General features: G+C 38.9%; 1 protein-coding gene across 3 annotated transcripts in view; it reads right to left on the bottom strand.

Annotated features, from left to right (window-relative positions):
* The window catches only part of SLC7A2 (solute carrier family 7 member 2), a 79,401-nt gene that overhangs the window by 36,599 nt on the left and 20,681 nt on the right, over positions 1–22,121 (bottom strand). Inside the window, exons 1-3 of one of the 3 annotated variants that reach the window (XM_075196408.1) lie at positions 16,176–16,458; positions 2,990–3,380; positions 769–924 (exon numbers count right to left, since the gene is read on the bottom strand). In XM_075196408.1, coding sequence (XP_075052509.1) covers positions 769–924; positions 2,990–3,365 — 532 coding nt within the window. In that variant the 5' untranslated portion in view covers positions 3,366–3,380; positions 16,176–16,458. Of the gene's footprint in view, positions 1–768; positions 925–2,989; positions 3,381–16,175; positions 16,459–22,121 lie in introns of those variants that run through there. The other 2 variants (XM_075196428.1, XM_075196418.1) reach the window with 2 other exon arrangements.

Raw genomic sequence — 22,121 nt, 5'->3', positions numbered from 1 at the left:
AGTCTACAATCAGTTGCTTGTACTTCAAGCAAAACAACATTTTATTCAGTACATATAGGGGACACATATAGAGTTGTGAGCATAGCAGAAGGAGAAGCAAATTTGCATCTTGGCAAAACCATGTTGCAGTACAGGGGGGGTGTAAAATGTGTGAACAGATTTAGAACTGGGAGGGGACATGTCCTAGCTCAACTCTAAATTACAGTGTAAAAATAAAGCTGTCTAGTGTCTGTATGCCACATGCAGAAGCAGCCAGTATTCCCCTGCGTACATGACAAAATAAACACATTTGCCCATGGTTTGTACAGGAGCACATTTTCTCCTATTTTCTTGCTTTGCTCCTAATTCTAAAGGAAGCCCAAACTGTTTGTCTAATACTTCATTCAGAAATTGGGACCCACAGGTACAAAGGTGTGTAACCTCACAAATGGCCATTTGTTGCGCAGACTTTGAATCGGTTTTGTGAAATCTATGGATTGCTGCATAGAATATAAGGGTAAAGTACAGTACACCAAAATACAATGCACAAATGCATTAGATTTCAAAAGAAATACATGCCTAAGATCAAATCTTTTCATGTTGAACAATTCACATTCATTCTGTTCTTCAGAATTACATATATTTCTGCTTCACCCATTTTTTATTTCATATCTATCTACTATTTTATACTTATATTTTCTATTAGTACACTATGAAGTGTCATTTGCAATCATTTATGCTGTATATATATTTCTTTTCATGTTCATCATTTTCTTTTTACATTCTTACCTGACAAAAGCAATATAAGACAAACGGCAAAAAAGTCAGGGTATTCAGCCAGGCCAGGGGAATTCATTCTGAAATAGGTTCTAAAAAAGTGACCAATCTGCTTCCCCAGCAGTTCATCAAATGTGCCACTCCATGCCCGCGCTACACTGGAGGTGCCTGTAAGGAGACAGCATTGGAGAATGAAGTTTCGGGTTTGTATCTCTTGGTATTTGAGTTCTGATATTTTTTTTTTGTAGCTAAAGAACTGATTGCTGATTTGCTTTGTGGTCCACAAGATGAAAAAAACATAAGTGTGCCTTACAGCAGAGAAACACCATCAAGAAAACTACAGCTCAACAAATCAACACAAATATAAATTTCTCATACCTATAAAATACACCTAATAAAAAACTACTTCTATGTCATCTTACAATCTGTTTAACGCAGTATTATCCCCTACAGAACAAGTTTTACTGACGCCCCCTCTCCCCTCTCCTTTCTTCCTGGAGCACGGGGGGGGGAAGGTTCTTTTATTTCCTCTTACAGTCGTAGATGAAAATCACACGTGTGTGTGAGCAGGAGGACCAATCAAAAGCCTCAATAAAGAGATTTCAGTTTGTGATTTGTCCTCTTGTTCTCACCCCCTCATTACCCATTTTTCGGCTGGGTCACTGGGCCACCTGCTCTTTTTGCCTTTAAAATGTTCCTAATAGGCTGCTGAGACGAGCCTTGCTCCACGGGCCAAAATTTGCCAGCCCTCCCCTGCCCCAGGGTACTAGCTAGGGGTAGGTGCACATCAGTAAAAAACATTTAATAGGTGTTTGTGCAGTTTTAAGAGGGATCTTTTCATGCATGAAGTTTGCCCAGAAAGACTACTATTTTTTTCTAGATTCTGAATACTTATTAAATTTTTTCACTTGTTTTAAATCTATTAAAATCGCCATGAATCGCCCAAAAAAACCCTTTGAATTCATGGCGCATTGCTCTAATCTGCCAGTGATTATATTTCAAAATCAAGCAAATTGCAGAAAATTTGATTCATTTCCAAAAATGTGATTTACCAGCTTCACCATGAAAATATCATAGCTTTTCTCATTTAATACAATGAACCATGTATATCAATTGGCTTTTCACTGTGTGCACTACATGCAGAAACCCCCAATAAAATGAATGGGCCCACTAAAATGAACAGATCTCCACAGCATTGTTAATTGTTTTCCCTCCCACATCAATAGAGATTAAATTAGTCTCTTCATGTGGGATTAAAGTGACTCCTTTACCAGCAGCCAATCGCAAGGCAAGTGTGACTCGCTGGTAGCAAAATAGAAGTTCCAGGCACTCCCTGCTTTCATTGTCTAGTGCAGACAGGGATTTTTAATTACCTTCCCCGTTGAACTAAATCAGAAGAAAATATTTTATTTCTCTTTGGACTATGGCGGTTCAAGGACAAACCTTGAATGCTTTCCGCTACAAGGGAGCCATACAAGCACTGTCATACTGAAAACATCACTCCCCAAGTTTTAGCGTTCTCCCCAAATCTTCAAAGAGCTGGGACTGATTGAAGATTTGAAGGGAAGGTATACTGCTTGATATTTTTTATTTACTTGCTGAGCTTTCCCATTTATTTTAATGGCCCATTCATTTCAATGAATTTTTCAGTGTATGCCCAGCATACATTCAAATGACTAGTATTTGAAATTATTTGGATAACCTTCCTCCATGCAAAGAAGGTATGTATACACTCCTGTGAATAATAGCTGATTTGATATTTTTACAATCAAAGCACAAGGAGGATAAAACCATGTTACAATGTAAGGGGTGCAAATTAGTTTATTATTTTGCACATAAGATAAATACTAATTTTTCATGAAGCACACAAATACTTGATAGTTTTATTTGTACACTGAAATATAAAGTTGATCTAGAACATGCATTACCCCAACTATAAATCTGTCCCCATTTTAAATTTACCTCCCATTCCAATGCAACATGGTTTTGACAAGGTGCAAAGTTACTCTTAATGTTTTGCTTTATATTCCTTAATGAATCAGGCCCACAATGTTCACTCCACGGAATAATTTACAAGCTTTTTAAACATATATTCATTTTTAGTATATATCAGTATCACAGCAGACCAGCTATGAAAATACATGTAAGGAAGCGCAACAGCTAAATTTGGAACTAGCCCATTCTATACAGTGATGGCTTTTAAAAAAATCTTTACATTGTGAAATGTACTTACCTATGACATATGATAAAATAAGATTCCAGCCTGTAATAAAAGCCCAGAGTTCCCCAACCGTGACATATGTGTACAGGTAAGCTGAGCCAGTTTTTGGAACCCGGGCTCCGAATTCTGCGTAGCAGAGGCCTGCCATTACAGAAGCCAATGCTGCAATAAGGAAGGAAATCACAATGCTAGGTCCAGAGTTTGACTTGGCTACTTCCCCAGCAAGAACATAGACCCCAGCTCCAAGAGTACTTCCGACTCCAAGAGCGATCAGGTCCACAGTAGAAAGGCAGCGGCATAGCTTGGAATCTTCTAGACTGTCCAATGTTACAATCTTCCTGCGAAGTATACATCGAACAAACGACAGCGCCGGTCCACAGGGCACCATGATGGCTTCTTCTCTCTAAACATGAAGAAAAGAGAAAACTGGTAAGTGATGTGTGGTCACTATATACATATTTTTCTAAAATAAGGTGGGCCTAAGTGGTGTCACCTGGGTGCTTTATCTCCAGCACTTTTTCAGCTAGAAAAGTTGAGAGTTCAGAAGCGCTTGATAGTGGTGGCGGGGTCTTTATGCAATAAAACTATATTGCAACATTCAACTTTATTTCACTAAACAACAAGCTAAAATGTGTACTATAACTGTATGAAATGCATTGTGTAGATGCGTGAACATAAAGACAAACAGTACACTTCTTCATTTCAGAAGGGTTAATTATTATTTTATAGACATTGGGGTATATTTACTAAGCTGCGGGTTTGAAAAAGTGGGGATGTTGCCTATAGCAACCAATCAGATTCTAGCTGTCATTTTGTAGAAGGTAGTAAATAAATGAAAGCTAGAATCTGATTGGTTGCTATAGGCAACATCCCCACTTTTTCAAACCCGCAGCTTAGTAAATCTAGCCCATTGTCTCTACAAGTCAAGCAATTAATGAATCAAATTTTGGCCTCAGTAGTAACGTCAAATAGCATATGTTTAAATCTACAAAAGGATTTGTTGTTACAAACAAAATGAATAGAATTACATGTTTCATAGTCAAATCTGACTTGTTTCAATGTTTTCTTGCTCACATAACTTTTGGCCGTTCCATCACTAAGATTATACTTAATGATACACAGAATTTATTGTTTTTGCAAAGGTAAGCCTCTCAAGGAAAAATCACTGAAAGTACTGATAGTAAGAGTAAAGGATTTATACAGTATTGTACTTGTTTATGGAAACAAATACATTTTAAGTGGATTTAATTTACTGAAAAATAAAAACAGTGCCTGCTCAGAAAATGTGAACTATGCGCAAACAAGGGGAGGGCTGAATATATTATAATATTCCCAATATTGTGTGCTTTTAAAGTGAAGTAATGTATATACATTGCCCACACACTGTAGCGCAGGGTTGTCCAACCCGCGGCCTGCGGGCCACATGCGGCCCAGCACGCCTGTAAATGTGGCCCAGAAGGAGTTTTGGTTGTGGCAAGGGGGCAGCGCTCTTAATGGAAAAAAAAAATCCTCGTCAGCTGGTACTCCGGCTCCCTCCCTTGTCTCCTCCTCCGTGCGGCGCTTGCAGTGAATGTCGGGCGTGATGTAATCACGCCCAACATCCATTGCGGAGCGCAGCACAGAGGAGACACCCGCGCGAGAAGAACAATCAGCAGCACAGAATTGGAGAAAAGAAGAGAAGAAGACAGGAGAACAAGCCGATTAAAAGGTAAGTTAAGGGGGATTTTTTTTAGTATTTCAAGGGACGATGACAAGTGAATAAAAGTCACCTGGTCCTGGAGCATCATGGACCTTATCTCCCTGCTACATAGTTCTACTTGTATTACTAATGGGGCATTATATATTATTCTCTCTGGCCCATTATAAGTTGTTATCCCTTAACTAACATAGTGGTGTAATTAGCAAAACAGGTCACAATTTGGGGTCACAGTGGTGTATACGTCAGGTACCGCAGGCCTGGTCAGGGCACCCTGATATACAATGCCCGGCTTAAATGATATTGCATCGAAACAATACAAAAAGTGATTATAGTATAATAACTAGAGAGGATTTTTTGAACAGGGCGATTGAAAGGTAAGTATAGGGGGATTTGAAAAAAAAGTGATATATATATATATATCACTTTTTTTCTCTATATATATATATATATATATATATATATATATATATATATATATATATATATATGTTAACTATGTTTTCTATGGTTTTTTGGATGATCAGCTATCGTTATTGTTAGTGTATCTTATCTGCGGCCCAAACCAACTCGTCGTCTGCCAATGTGGCCCAGGGAAGCTAAAAGGTTGGACGCCCTTGCTATAGAGGATACAATTTTAAGCATCCAGCATTCTAGTTCACTAGGAACCAAGAATATTGGACCAGCCTATAAATGCGCAGCAGCTCCGTTTCGCCAGCGCTGTCCTATACAGCAGCCGCGGCTTTGACAGCGCCGCGGCTGCTGTATAGGACAGTGGCCACTTAGTTAGCGCAGGGGGGGGTTTCTAGAGACTCAGAAACCCCCCCTGCGTGCGCCACTGAGTCTCATTCCTACTACTGAGCCTTAAGTGTAAAGCTGGGTACACATCTATGCAATTATCATGTAGGTCACACAATAAACGAACATTTGTTCAGACATTGCAAGAATGTGTACGCTCCCACGTTCATGTTTTATTGGACCAAAACGCATGGCATCTGTTCATTTGGTTTTCTAAATTTCCTAAAAATCACGATCAATGATGGAACAATGTCAGGTAATGTGGAAGTGTGTATGCACTCACGGCCAGCAGTGTAGGCAGACAGCTCTATAGAGTCTACAGTCACAATCATTTTTCAGCAGATGGTTATGAGAGATGAATATAACATATCTGAAGGTACATTGTGTAGGTGTGTACACATAAATCCGCATGCTCATCTGGACTTTCAATCGTTGATGAAATCGTTACAAAAATTGCAACTGAAGTAAGATTGCATAGGTGTATACCCAGCTTTAGAGATGACACAAGCATGTAGCACAGTTGTGCAAGTAAATACATGATTACAATTATGTAACAGCTTTATATATCCTCATGCATAGTAAGTAAGTAAGTAGTGAGTGTGAGAAATAGCTGCAAGCATGTTAGATGAATGTAAATAGTTCCCATTCCATATAGTATATGTGTATCCTCATCACAATCTACACATGTAATTATAACAAAGAGGGAAGAGTCATAGATTGGGGAGAGGTGAAATGCCCTGCACTGCAGAGGAAACCACTACTGCAGGGTAACGTGACTACTACTGCAGGGTAACGTGACCACTACTGCATGGTAACGTGTCCTGGGTGCGGTAATCCAAGTGCTTAACTGTGGTCAAGTACGTATGGCCCTAACACACCTTGTTTCATGCCACTATTTAATATACTGTCACACAATATGTTGCCTTGAAATGTTCTGCACTAACACACCTCACAACTGTCCGTATTGGAAAACTGGGGTAGACGACACCCCTGGACTGCCCAAACCACTCCGACAATGCCCTACCATTTCAAGTGAGGCCACTTTTCCAGTAGCTCATTCACACTTAATGACAACTAGAAATCAGGACTGTCCTGTGAAAATCAGGACTGTTGGCAGGTATGCATTACTATATACTGTTCTGTACAATCATCCCACTGCCTGGGATTTAAAGTTAATAATAGATAAATGCCATGGTGCAGAGTATGAGTCTTCAGCTGTTGCTACACCGTATCCCTTATAACTCTCCTGAAGTCATGGAGACTCTAAAAGGTATGTATGAGTAATGTGCATCTAACAACAGCTTAGGAGTCTACATGCAAGCATACTGCCTGCCAGACATCTTATAGCGTAATTGATATAACCCAAATATTTCCTAAAGCACAAAATGGACAAATTCGGTTTCTCTGTCTCTTTCTTGTAATGTCAGGCCTTTTCTGGTAGGCTACACCCCTTGTAGACCATGCACCACTTAAGCTGCCCTTTGTTGCTTCTCTAATTTAATTATGCCCTTCTAGAGATATTGCTTCTAGAACTGAAAACAGTATTCCAACTGTGATCTCTAGAATAATCTATATGGTGGCATCATCACTATCTCACTCTTTCTATGTCTGGGTGCACACTACATGCTTTTCAACTGACTATTGGGCGGGCCAATTACACGATAAACGAACATTCGGCCACAGATCGCATGGACGATTATCGTTCCAATGCACGTTGTATGGTTTGATTTGGTTTTTAAACCAGACTAAATAAGTTACTGGACGATGGAATAATGTCAGAACATTTTTGGTCCTGTACTTTTTTATTGTGCCAAACACCCTCTCTAGCAAATCACAAACCTACTGGAATTATTATTATTTATTTTTTTGCTGTAAAAAAAGTCTTTGAAAATATGGTTGTACCCATCATAGAGCACACCACACCACAGACCTTAACCAATGCAGCTCCCATACACTTCCACACAGTACAATTCTCATATTCCCAATTTGCATAATAACACCAATATACAGCTCCTATATTCTCCAGTAAACTGTACAGATATGCCCATATTTAACAGTACAGCTCCACTTCCCACAATATACAGTACAGCTCCAGTACCCACAATATACAGCATTACTCCAATCTCCTATAACAGGCAATCTTAAGGATGAAAAACTACCTGAAAATAACCTTGGCACGAAAACATCACATGCCCTCATGTACACCAAAGCTCCACCACATGCCCTCAGATCGTCCTGCAAGTCCTCAGATCTCGCATGTACAAAAAAATTCCCCACATGCCACTGTGACCTCTGCACATGCCCCTAACATGCCAGTCAGATATCCCCAAATGCTCCTCAGACATCCCCGCATATCCCTCACGTGCCCATCAGTCTTCCAAAATGCCACTTAAACCTCCCAACATACCCCAAGACCCCCCCAAAGACCATCAGACCTCCACCATATGCCCATCACACCTAACACACATGCCAGTTACTCTTCTCCTCACATGCCCATCACACCTCCCTCACATGCCCATCACATATCCCCCACATGTCATTCACTCTTCCCCCACATGCTAATCACTCTTCCTCTACATGCCCATCACGTATCCCTCACATGGCAATAACTCTTCCCCAACATATACATCACACCTGACACGGTTCTCACACCTCCCCCCATTTTTACAGTTTTTTCTCCAACCTACTTTTCAACCTCCTGCCTGCAGAGGAAGGAAGGAAGGAAGGAACGAACGAACGAATGAACGCGTACTGTGCTCCCTCTACCTCCTCCGGAGTGCTGCATAACCTCCCTGCATTGTACAGCGGAGGTCACATGACGAGGAAGTCATCTGTCCTATTCAGCCTTATTCTCTACTTTATAGAACAGTCAGAACGGGAGCAGTTGGTTGGGTGCCGCAAATGTTTGCCCATGGACCAGCTTTTGCCCAGCACTGGCCTATATAGTATAGATTTCTGCTCCCTACAAATTGAGAGTTAGTGATAACATTATTACAAAAATATAAAACAGGGCTTCTAACAGGTTGTGTCTGTTTCGCTCTTTGGAAAAAATAGACTGTCCATATTAATTCCAGGCTTAGCACCATCCAATGAACCACTGAGTGTGAATCAATGAGGAATCAGTTTCTGCAAATGTTACACTCTTTAGTGAGTGGAGGTGATACAACTTAATAAACTGGCCAATTTTCACATTATATTCAAATTATTTATTTTTAAAGCTTTTTTAGGGGCCAATTAGGTTGTTACAAGCCGCAAAGACAGCCGATCCTGATCAGCATCCAATTGGGATATATCAAATGTCATGTGAGATGAACAGTAAATGAATAGGATAGTGACGGACTCTGTGTTTTCCATCTGTTAATTAAATGACACCTCTCAATACAAGTGTCACCTGTGCAGAGTCTTTACACATTTATTGTGTAAGATCACGCTGTTTGACATGAACTGGCAATGCCCAGATCATCATCATCATCATCACCATTTATTTATATAGCGCCACTGATTCCGCAGCGCTGTACAGAGAACTCATTCACATCAGTCCCTGCCCCACTGGAGCTTACAGTCTAAATTCCCTAACATACACACACAGACAAACAGAGAGAGAGAGACTAGGGTCAATTTTGATAGCAGCCAATTAACCTACTAGTATGTTTTTGGCGTGTGGGAGGAAACCGGAGCACCCGGAGGAAACCCATGCAAACACGGGGAGAACATACAAACTCCACACAGATAATGCCAGATCCTTGATGTATGTATCTACATGTATAACCATATCGGACAGTGATCCGCTCACAGGACTGTGTATGGACAGCTTTAATCTACGGATGGGAATCTTGCAGATTTTTTAAACAAGTTTTAACAAGTACACAAGTAAATAAGTAAAATAACTATTCACAAGGTGTATAAAATAACTATTCACAAGTCACAAGGGTGAAGCCACTAGTTTGCTTCCTTGATTCAGAAACATTACATAAAATATTAAAGTATGATCATTGTATTAAGTAAATGCAAACTAAACTGTATACCCCATTGGTAAATGTATGCATCTTATATTGAAGCCCAATTTGGAGCATTTATATTTGAATGTATTTGTATATAAAGATCATTATTTAATGATAAAACACTACAAACGACTCTTCTGTCAGCAATGAACTGTGCAGTGTTTGCAAATAAGAGCGGTTTCTAAGCCTTACAAAACCTCTTTCACATCATGTGTTTGCTTGTCCCCTTCTGGGGGTGGAGGTAGAGAGCTATAGGTGATTGGATGAACCACTAACTGTAAATAGCTGTGACCTTACCTCCCATAAATCATGTCTGTAGCTATAACGTGAATCAAGGCAACTCCGGAGGACAATGTTATCCCAAACATCCACATAATCTGTGCTTAAAAACTGCAACCCTTGTAAGCGCCTCAATCAAAAATGTTATGTCATACAGTGAATGTAGGGAGAAGTGCAGAGTGATTTGTCTGTGTGTGGCTGATACTGGGGAAGGTGGTGAGGTATTAAGCTGGCCCATCATTTTGAAAAAGGGGCACGAATGAGACCTGAGATTTGCTTGTGCCATAAAATATACAACATACTTGTTTTTGGCTATTAAATTAAGTTATATATATATATATATATATATATATATATATATATATATATATATACCATGTGAGTTTGATACCTTAAGGTTCTTACTGTATTAAATTTGTATTTTAATATACTACACCATGATGGCTCTTTCTTTCTAATATTGAGACCAACACAGATGTCCTGTTTGATGGAAGCTGCTTGCTGCAAACGATACAGATAAGCTTTAAAAACAAATTCTCTGGTACGCATATACAATATGCATAAGGTGTTGGCGCTTTAAATTGTGTATAAACAGATAAGCTATAAAGCTTCTATATCTGGTACGCACATTGCAAATATAAGGTGGTGGTGCTTTTTAGAGTGGTGATTGCTCTATGTATTTCCATCTATCTCACTGATCTTTGAAAACTCTGTTATTGTACACTGATACTCCAGTATATTCACGTGGAGATTGTCATTTCTGGGCTTGTGGAACAGTCACTGTATTAGTACCTCTAGAAATACAGTATTATACTATGTGGCGCCCCATCCCTTCTGTTTTGCTCTATATATAAATATATATCTATATATATATATATATATATATATATATATATATATATATATATATATATAGGATGCCACAATCACTATTTTCCTGAGTAGTCTACTAACGTTCCGGAAACAGGGAATAACTTTGTGACAGAATTGAGCAGCAATGAACGGGAGCCATGTGCACCTGTCATTGGTGCATACGGTAATGCAGGGATATATTTAAGGGAGGAGAAAGGGTTGAGCTAGTGTTTCAAAAACATCCGGCATACCTCCAGGGGATGTGGCACTCCCCCAATGTGACATGGTCACACCTCCCGCTTGGAGGTGCCGTGTTCCAATTCCAAAACATTCAATGCTGTGAGGTGTGAACACTTGGAGGTAATTTTATCAAGCTGCGTTTTTTAAAAAGTGGAGATATTGCCTACAGCAACCAATCAGATTATAGTTAGCATTTATTTAGTACATTCTACAAAATGACCACTATCACCACTATCTCTACTTTTACAAACTCGCAGCTCGATAAATTCACCCCTTTGTGAAAAATGCCAAAGGTCTTCCATAGTGGGCATCCTGTACTAGTGTGCAATAAAAGAAGAATCACTACACACTCATCATTCCCCATCACTGAGCAAAGACCGACATATATGTGGACTGAGCCTCAATAAGCAGCTCATATTTTGTGCATATGGCCCTGAAGCCTTCCACATACAAAAACGGTTGCCCCGTGACACTAGGGGTAAGTGAAATTTGAGGGTCTGGAGATTGTACAGTGCCTGTGGCATAATAACACTTTTAGACTAATGTGATCACATGACTGCACACGTCAGCCCTTCTCACCTGTACTTGCCCACCTTTCCTATTTTTCTTCTTAGAGTTCTGGAGACAAGTTAAGAAAAGAAGAAGTGGGCGGTGCTTGGTAACGCGATTGCAGTGAAAATTGCGCGATATCGCGCCCTGCTCTTGTCAATATGTACAAACAACTAGGTGTTTTTATCGGGGTGGAGTGTGATTGATGACACGCCCATGTCTCTGCCCCCCTTCTGGCAGGAAGTTGTTCCTGGGAAATTTGTTTTCTCTATCAGAAGTCAGGGAGATTATTAGAGTTATGATTCCCTCCTAACAACTTTTTGAAATGCTTTAACACAAGCATACACAACCTCCAGTAGCACAGGAGTAGTACATAAAGGTATCGTTCTTGTAGGATGTGTACACAGCAGGGAGCAACAAGACAATGTGGTGAGGAAGTACACTACTAGAAAAATAATCATTTTTACTACGAAGAATAAAACAGATTGTTATTTTAAACCTTGTACAGGTTCCTACCATGTGCTATTTACAGAAAATGTATTCCACTTTTATTTACATTTCTCAAGTACAATAAAAGAACAATTCTATGGACATGAGCAAGACGCCTGTGGGTGTAAATCAACACTGTGTAAAATACTACAGCTCCACCTGATCGGCCAAGCAATAGTACAACAAGGAACAAAACCCAGTGTGGAATGATTGCTAAATAATATGCCTGTACAGGTGATAAAACACCTACATGACTTAATATACACTAAGTGGGACCGGACATCAGTTGTGATATTAAAGGACCACAAAAAAAAATTCAACACGTTTCCTTAAAACATTCATTCATAAGGATTCTAACCAATATTTTGAAACATATCTTTCTGGAGCAGATGTCCTTAATTTGATCAAATATCTTGGAGTTTTTGAAACAAAGAAGAAATAATACTTGGTTTCTGCCTATTTAAATGTGTTTGGTGATACTTTTTTGTGCTTTTAAGATGTACAATTAAAGCACAATAGAGTGTATTCACTTATGACTACCAATAAACAAATATGAAAGGTACCACTGTTGGATTAGTCAAATACACTTAAATCAAATAATACATACAAATACACTTGTATCAATTCTCATTGAACATTACTGCCAAGCGCCCATAGGCTTTCTGTTCTTGGGGAAATTAATGTTACAAACTTTGCTTCTTGAATTAACAATCTACGCCCATGTTTTATTTGTGTTTATGCCATATCTTATTTTATTTTAAAGTATCACATGCCTAGGTATAAAGGAGTCTAAAGGGTAAATGTATCCAGCTGTGAGTTACCGGCGGGATTGAAAAGCAGAGATGTCATCTATAACAACCAATCAGATTCTAGCTATCACTTTGTAGAATGTACTAAATGTATGATAACTACAATCTGATTGGTTGCAATAGGCAACATCTCTACTTTTCAAACCCGCCGGAAACTCGCAGCTTGATAAATTTACGCCTAAGACATTAATCACTGAAATTCTCGTCACATTTAATAATACTTGTTAACACGTTAAAGTAATAATGAATAAATACAGCTTCCACTAGTACAAATTCATCATCACAAGTGGTAACCCATTAAACAACCAGAATGCTGACTCCATCATTTCAGTCATAAACTTGGAATTGGAGGCAATTCTACGACTAACCGTTGGGGAACCAAATTAGGTAAAATTGACAATACTCTATATTGAAAAATCTATTTCACAAGGAACATTTATGTATATTGCAGCCCAGGAAAATATTTACCATCCAGTAATGATTGCTGTTCCAGCCACAGCGGCATGTGAAATATATACACATGTATAACTCTGTCAGCTGATCAAACCTAACTTTATATTAATCTGTCACTGTCACAGTCTGTTTCACCAGTACTAATAGGATGTCCTTTCTCTGTAGTCCCAGTACACTGACTGGATTACCTCTCTCTAGATGCTGTCACCGTTACAATATGTGCACAACACCAAACGTGTGCCCAGGGAAAAAGGGATTGCTCTGTTCCCTCTAATTCGTGTGGCTGGGAACTGACGACATATGGGTGATACCAGGACAAACGCAAAACAGGAAATCTGCCAAAATGTAACCTATAGCAGGTCCTGGAAATCGCCCAAGTCTAGGACAGATTTCAGGCTCTCAGCACAGTATTATATTTGTGTCCAATACATTCAAATGATACGAAAACCAAGGATTTGAAACTCAGTCACGTTACACGTTACAATGTGGAATCATTTCTCAGAAGGTTTCTCTTGCTCGCCAAATATATGCACTATTACTAAACACATACCAGTGTATCGCACTCTGGGGTGTGCTGGTGCTGTACAGGTTAATAATAATAGACAACCATCTGCGACCTATGCAAACATGTCAAACACTGGAGTTCGGGTGAATATAATGTAAGAACGTACTAGAAAAATAGTTAGCAGACGCTATAATTAAGGCAAGATGTAGCCGCGCTCAAGAGAAGTATTATTTAAGTAGGTGCATTTAACTAGGGTCAGAACACATAGTGTCGTCCTTGATGTCTTACATGCTTGTGAGCATCCAGCTGTGAAGTGGGCTGGGCTAGAACAGTCTGTAGCTAATCAGAGCATTATAACATTAACAGCAGCACACAGCACAGGTCACTTAGGAAGGTGCAAACCGTGAGCTTCCTGCAACACAAACATATTGGGCCTCATTTAGAGTTGGATGCAAAGTCCGTTTTAGGCGCATCAACCAAAAAAACACTATCACGCATGTGCAGCAAGCACCATATCCGTCTGCATCTTGGACGCAATTAACACTTGTGGCTTACTACGAGTGAAAGGACGGAACGTGGAATTGTGAAGGTGTGATCCTGTAAATAAATCCTAGATGCAATAAGGTGCAGACACAACACACGTCAAAAAAGAGCTGAAAACGTGTGGCAGGAATTAGGTGGTGCAAGCAGCTAGCTAGCTGCAGGAACTACTCGCAGCATGGTAGGGTATTAAGAGTGGGACGCAAATGGGGTTGCTTGCCACTCGTAATACCCTACCAAGCTGTGGCACACTCCCACTCCTGCATGTCTTAGACGCACATTGCGTCCGACTCTAAATGAGATCTATTGTGCATATATTTGCATGAATTCACCTGTTTTATCAGGGAGGTGCATTGATTTGCAGATTGGGAGTGTTCCGTGCTGAGTGCAGGCTAGACGCATCAGTACATCTAGTTATGAACACACATACGAAAAAGTGATTTTGTTTTGTACTTCCAGAGTATTTATATCAGATTCAAGGTGTGGAAAAGGAATATTTAAGGGGGTGTTTCCTGTTTAGCAAGGGCCCATATTGTAAATTCGACATACTCAGAGCTGGTAAAAAGTTTATATATTGATCTTGTAAAGATACTCCCAGATCGATCTCTCATAAAATTCTTTACTGGTGATTTACTATTCAATAGTTACTATCAGTTCAGGCTGTTTGCTTGTGACAGTCTAAACATAGTCTACATAAAGTTACTGAAAATCCCATTAATGCCAAGCACAAGTTGTAAATCCTGTATAAGTTAGTGGCGCTATCCATAGAATATTAGAGTGAACAGATTGTCACATGAAATCAAGAGAACTGGAAAGCTGTCATTTTGGTTAAACATTTACCCATGTTCTCATGAAAGGTAGGTGTACAGAAAAAAATTCGAAGCAAACTAAACTTGACCCTCAACTCTTGGGATGAGCAGAATGTATCAGAGCGATGACTGAATACTTTCATTCCATAATTTAACTCTTTAAAAAGATTATTTGGGTGACAAGTGGATTCAAAGCTCAACGTGAGTTGGTGCGATAGTGACACTAATGTACTGTTAACCATTCCTCCCTCGGCTTATTTTGCTGTCATAAGGTTTTCATTACAGAACACTTTCTGTACGCAGAGGGAAAAAGCAAGCAATAGTGTGACAATTAATACACATGTAGTATACTGTAAACAGAGGCACTTGTGTAAGAAATAAAAATGTTCGGTTAAGATAAGGAACACAGAGCAGTTTTACACATTCCCCATGAGGTAGTATTTTCTATAGAATCTTGCTTTATACTTCTTAATTTTTTTATTTTTTTATTATTATACGATTGATTTCAATATAGTTATCTATTGTCACACTAGATTATGGTCTTAGGCTGCTAGGGCATACTGATAGTACAACAAACATTGCAACAATGTACACAAAATGATTACGGGTTGTTGCTACGACAGGTTTATGGGCAGACTGACTCTTTCTAATCCCACCAGACAACTATTACTTAAACAAGAATTATTATGAACTATTTATTGAAAGAATTCTTAACACAATCATATTTTGACACACCCCGCTCATTATTGACGGGCTGGATAAGGGAGGCAGTACACATGTGTTTTCCTGCTAGTGTTAACCAGTTTCAGAAACGCTCATTCATAATTTTTATAACAATTTTTATCACAGTTGTACAAATGTAGCACTTTTACACCTCACAACTTGTAATGGACGCTCTGTGTTTCTCTAAAGTTTTAGCATTTTCACATAAAAAAGTATTTTAAAAAGTGATTTGCTGTACTCTCTCAGTTGATACACCTTTAAAATTAGTTAATTTTAGTTGTTTTCCATTCAAGACTGATTGTAAATTGAGTAACAATTTGCAAAATGTGAAAAACAAAAATAAATAAGAAAATAAATAATAATAAATAAAAAATACAAAACAAAAGTATCATAAAAGCAATGTGTTAACTTAAAGCTACAAAAAAAAAAATAGAACTTTAAGAAGTGATACTCACCTAGAGACCTATAGAGGATCTTTTTCCGATTCAGAATTCAAATGTTACTAAACGTCTAGATTTGCAGTGAAATGAACAGAAAGAGCGACTGAAATCCTATCATGAGGTTGTATCCAGCTTAGTGAGATCCTTGGCTCTGTCCGTCTGCAGAATATATCATGTGGAGTAGGATGTCTCTCTTTCAAACATAGTGACCACAAAAAAAAAAATCAGCACTACAGCACTCCAATGGGAGGTTCTGAGAGAATGATCTGCTGACCAAAACTACACTGCAGTGTGAGCATCTAAAATATTCTAGCAGGGAGATAGTGGATAGATGGAACTGATATTTTTAATTTCAGTTTTTTCCTATTTGATACTCCCTTTAGCGTGTCATTAGGGATTTGGTTATGCAAGAGAAGGGGTCTGTATATTGAGAGGTATATGGAAAGACAAATGCCTCAATGACCACACCTAAGATATATAAAAGGCATTCAATAGTGAAAGCACATCACAAGTTCTCAAAGACGTAATCTAAGGTCTCTGTGTACTTCCAAATAGAGAGATTAAACAAAACATCAATTGAAAAACCCAAGAAACACAAGTATACTGACATTTTAACTGCAATGCAATATATTTTAGTTCAGCTAGTGCTAAATTATGACCACACCATTATATAAGCTAAGGAGAATCAATGGCCACACAAACGGACTATTGGTCTGATTGCTATATGACCAAATTTGCAGCCAATGTGGATGGCCAGATTGTAGAATTAAGTCGTGCATGGCCAAAACTACCACAAGAGGTATTTAACTTACCATAAACACACCAATGGGGCAAGCTTTAAATGAACAGATGGTAAGGAGGTAAGAAGAACAAATATATAAAGTTTTAGGAATTTCCTTGGATTTGAAGAGTATATTATGCATTTCAAAACTGATCGCTGTGTGTCCATCAAGGGGATAATTAGAACATAGCCAAGTTCTGCAGATCTCTGGAGATGTTATAAAAATAAGTTTGCAAGTCAATAGCATAGAAAGTAAACTAGAGGAACAAATAGGTTATGGATAATACCAGTTTATAGGTCAATACATTTAATTGCCATTCAAAAAAAAATACTTTACTATAAGTAGCTTATATACTTACAGCAACAGTTCAAAAACTTAACTCAACGGAAATATATTGGTGATCTCAACCCAATCCAGGAATACAAATATAAACATGGAATGTAATTGCTGCCATTATATTACTCTAGTATTACCCATTCCTTCTAGAAGTCAAAATTAACTATTTAACCACTCTCTTTCTAACACTGGCTCCTAGGTCATTATTGTCCTACAGCTACACTCTGTATTTGTAACACTTGAGTCTGTGCAGAGTTTGTATACCTAAATTCTCACCCAAACCTCTTCACTTGACTAAAACCATGTTTAAATATAAGGGCTCCATAAATCATTAGAAGCGGTTGAAAGAAATTGGCGGATCAGGCCAATGACTCTTGCTGACGCGTATTCAAAGTTGATTGCAAAACTAATGAAATCTGGGCAAGAAATCATTGACTGTAAACAAGATACAATTTACAAAACATTTGGTCTTCTTACGTGCAAAGCAATATGCCAAACAATGAATACGTAATGAATGGATCAAACGCAGTCAAAGAAATCTTTCAGACTATTTCAAAATATTAACTCTCAAAAAGAATACAAATATTATGTTATTAAGGTTAACAAGTATGTAACTGTTGATACAAATATAACATGACGACTGCGTAATACAATCTCACATCAACTTCAGTCTATAATGCATGTTAGGATCTCTTTCTTCGGTTCCTCTACTTTAATGTATTATCTTTCTGATTCTTTAATTGTTTTCATTCATTTTTCCTTTGTCGATATGTCACAGGCTGTTGAAGTGCATGCGTGATAAGAGTTCTGTGCGCGTGATAAGAGTTCTCTATGCGTGATAAGAGTTCTGCATGTGTGATAAAAGTTCTGCATGCGTGATAAGAGTTCTGCATGTGTGATAAGAGTTCTGCATGCGTGATAGGAGTTCTGCATGCGTGATAAGAGGCATGTGTGATAAAAGTTCTGCATGTGTAATAAAAGTTCTGTATGCGTGATAAGAGGTCAAACAAGTGTCCAATTTTCATCTGGGAACCCTGCAATGAGTTGACTAACTTTTTGACGGGACACTGCCCGGGATGACTCCACTAGGCAGCAGCTTACACATGACAGTCCAGAAGCCAAGGTGAGACACAAAAGTAGGTAAAGACAGGCCAAAAGTCAGGGCACACAGCATAAATTCAATGTCAAGAAAACCAGGGTCACAACTGACAGGGATTGTCAAAAGACAATCCAGGTCAGTAACAAGACGACTAACAGACAGCAGCCCAAAATAACCTATTGCTCAGAGACAGTACTGTGTACTCTGATGAGAGAGACAGTTCCGTTATATTCTACTCAGTGACAGCACTATTGAAGGTAGAGAATATCCTCTACAGATCAGGTATGACGACTGCTTGAGTTCGGATAGTGATGAGCAACCTGATACTCTTCAGGGGTCGCATGGGCAGCCCTCTAACCTTCAAAAGGCCCCGACAATGCCCTTAATCTCAGTAATAAGATAAAACAATACATGTGAACAAAGAAAGAGACACCTATCTGCAATAACATTATAGCAGGCATTGTAAACAAAACTATTGCAAACAAAGCTATCAATAAAGCAGAATGGAGCGGGAGACTACAGGTGAACACTCGGAGGGACAAATGCATCTCTAAGGCCGCCTGCTGCCCATCACTGGTTTATGGCACCAAAGGCTGTGTGCCTAGAGGAATAATGATGTATATCTAGCTCAAGCTCAGGTACTAGAGTAAATATTCTTCTTTCCACTAGTTGTGTAAAGGAAATGGTCTTATGTGTCATTTTATTAAAAAGGTGTCCCTGTCAAGATTTAAATATTTGCTATATTTGTGGATAAACATTTTAACACTATTGTTTGATATGATATAATTTTAGAAACACACACCAAATCATGAGTATTATTCAAAACAATCACATACTCTCACAAAAGGATTCACAAAAAAGTGTAGACTGATTTCTATGAACCTCAGTTTGTCACATGGGATATTGGCATGAACACAGAGTACACAGTGACTTACAACGCAGATGTCCCTAATCACTTATTGTTCCAACATACTTTATCATTCAGCCATTGACGTAGCTTTGTGTGATGGTCCAGATCTTCATATTAAGGGGCTGATTTCATCCAACACAATATATGGAACATGTCCAGATTTTCATATTAAGGGGCTGATTCCATCCAACACAATATATAGAACATTTCACTCACACACAAATAGCACACTTTTTTAAAACCAGTTCAATTTATCGCGCACAAAGTATCATCCATTTCAAACAAACTAAACGTTCTCTGTGCATCTTTGAGTAGCTCTAATTCCTCATCTGTTTTTTGCCCAGATGAGTGTGGAGCTACTGCTGGCTATTGTGGAACTACACGTCCCAGCATGAATTGGCAGTCTTTGCCTGAAGTGACATGCTGCTGCTTGTTAATCCGTAAGCTACATCTTGCCCATTCCGACAGTTCCTGCCAATGCATGCTGGTACATATAGTTCCACAATAGCAAAAAATAACAAGACAAAGATTTTAAAATAAAGTTTAATTGAATAAAACACTCAATGAAACCCCTCGTTCACCACTTTAATATAAAATATATTGTTTTCTTTGTAGTAATGTAATGGAAAATTCTTCTGTGTTTGTCATCAAATGGGAAATTCTTCTCTTTTTTAAATACAATGGGAGAAGAGGGATTTGAATACAATCTAAAGAGCAAAAAGCCCTACTAATGGCAAAAACAGTTGGCGGGGGGGGGGGGGGGGTTTCACCAGATAAAGGTCTTTTTTATTTGCATAATATATACTATATGTTATCCATAAATTTTGCTGAATTTTCAATCATAGAAATATTACATTTTAAGTAATATCCCCTCACATAACAACATAACATTCTTACATTATAGGTTATATAATAAAATCTAAAAAAAAAATACAAATAGAGAATATTGACATGAAACACATTTTATAATGGAAGTGGAAATGTTCCCTTGATGGATGAACAAGGTCACTTGAATGCTATGAAACAGGACAAGCCTTAGGCATCTAAAAAACATCAGGGAATAAACCAATGCCCAAATATGCATAGAAATACTATCATCTGAAAAATGTTGAAGTCCATAGAGGCAGCATCCAGAACAAATGAGCGTGTGTTCATACAATATGGTGCCCTCACTTAAACCTGAAAACAAACTTCAGAGTATTTCTAACACAGCTGATGGCCTGAAACTTAGTTCAAAGGGGAGTTCACTGGGAGATTAGGAGGTGTATTAAACTGGAAGCGAGTTGGCTACTGCCACTATTTGGATAAATCTTTAGAATGGTTTGGCTCATGATCATGGAACTAATTTGTCTGGATGTCAGCTTTCTATCAGCATTAGTAGGTCCATATTAGTCTAGACATGTGTAGTGTGGGAAAGGTATGCCTGTCACTAGTACATAAATGTGCACGTGGAAGCGGACCACGTGACCTGATGACCCCCTGAGTTTATTTCGCTTATAGCTGATATAGTAGATAAGAGCATTTGATAATCACTAAAACAGTGGAAATACATTAAAATCCGTCATACAAATACTCCTTCTTTGAAAATCCATTTTATCCATGTTTTTCACTTATGTGAAATATTTCCTCTTCTCTTAATAGGAATACAATGGAGTAAAACAGCAGCAGCGATGAAGGAGGAGGAATAAGAGAAGACACAATACAGTTCCAAGAAATCTCTTGGGCATTTAAAAGTACACTAATACACTAAAAAAATGATACTGCTGCACTCTCCCCTGGGGGTCTCTCCTTCTACCACACTCCACCTTCGTGTTGCCATCATCTTTTGTCCCCTTGGCCCTTCCTCCCAATTTCTTGATAACTTTCCCATTTCCTCTCTTCTCTCACTTCCTCCTAGGGCCTCTCTCAACCCAATGGAACATTTCTGACACCTTTTGTGATGGTCATCCCTGGACCTAGTGTTCTCCCATCTCTGTGACATCTCCAACTTCTGTCGTTCCCCTCTCCGACCACAATATCCTTTCCTTTACCCTCTCTTTACCTCTTGCCCCCCTCTCCCCCCCAAACTTGCTTGCACGCTGTGTTCCATCAACAACATTCCTGTCTCTCACTTTTTTGACCTTCCATCCATACAGAATGCTGCGGCTAGGCTCACCTCCCTCTTCTGTCGCATCTCATCCACTACTCCACTGCGTAAATCCATTCATTGGCTCCCTATCCATTTCAGAATTCAGTTCAAGCTCCTTACATTCACTTTCAAAGCCCTTACCAAAAATGTTCCCCCTTACATCTCTGACCTTGAGGTATATACCTATCTGGCCGCTCCGCTCTGACTTCTGCCTCAATTTACCTCTCATTACCTCCTCCCATGCTCATCTCAAAGGCTTCTGCTGTGCTGCCCCCAATCTTTGGAACTCCCTACCCTGCTCACTCAAAACTTACCTTTCCAAGCTTACCTCTCCTACCACCTCCTAACCATTCTATCCGTCTCCTCCTCTGCACCTCTTCTTCCTCGCCTGCTATCTCTACTTTGTCCCAGTTGGTCCTACTGTCTCTCACCCCCCTCCCTCTAGAATGTAAGCTCTCGCAGGTGGGTCCTCTCTACCTATTGTCCCATGTCTGTCTACTGTCTGACTCCCTCGTACATCCTGTCATGTCTTTTGCTGCATTCTGTGTGAGTCCCCATAGCATTACTCACACTCATCTGTGCTACTTACGTGTATTACCTCATCTATTTATTACTTGCTTCTGTATCCAGCGCTATGGAATCTGTGGCACCTTATAAATAAATAATAATAACAATAATGGATAGGAAATATACAGTGCAACTGTTG

Source organism: Mixophyes fleayi, chromosome 1, assembly GCF_038048845.1.
Source record: "Mixophyes fleayi isolate aMixFle1 chromosome 1, aMixFle1.hap1, whole genome shotgun sequence".
NCBI classification, from domain to species: domain Eukaryota; kingdom Metazoa; phylum Chordata; class Amphibia; order Anura; family Limnodynastidae; genus Mixophyes; species Mixophyes fleayi.
Note: the sequence above shows the minus strand (reverse complement) of the source record. Positions and strands in the feature narration are given on the sequence as shown.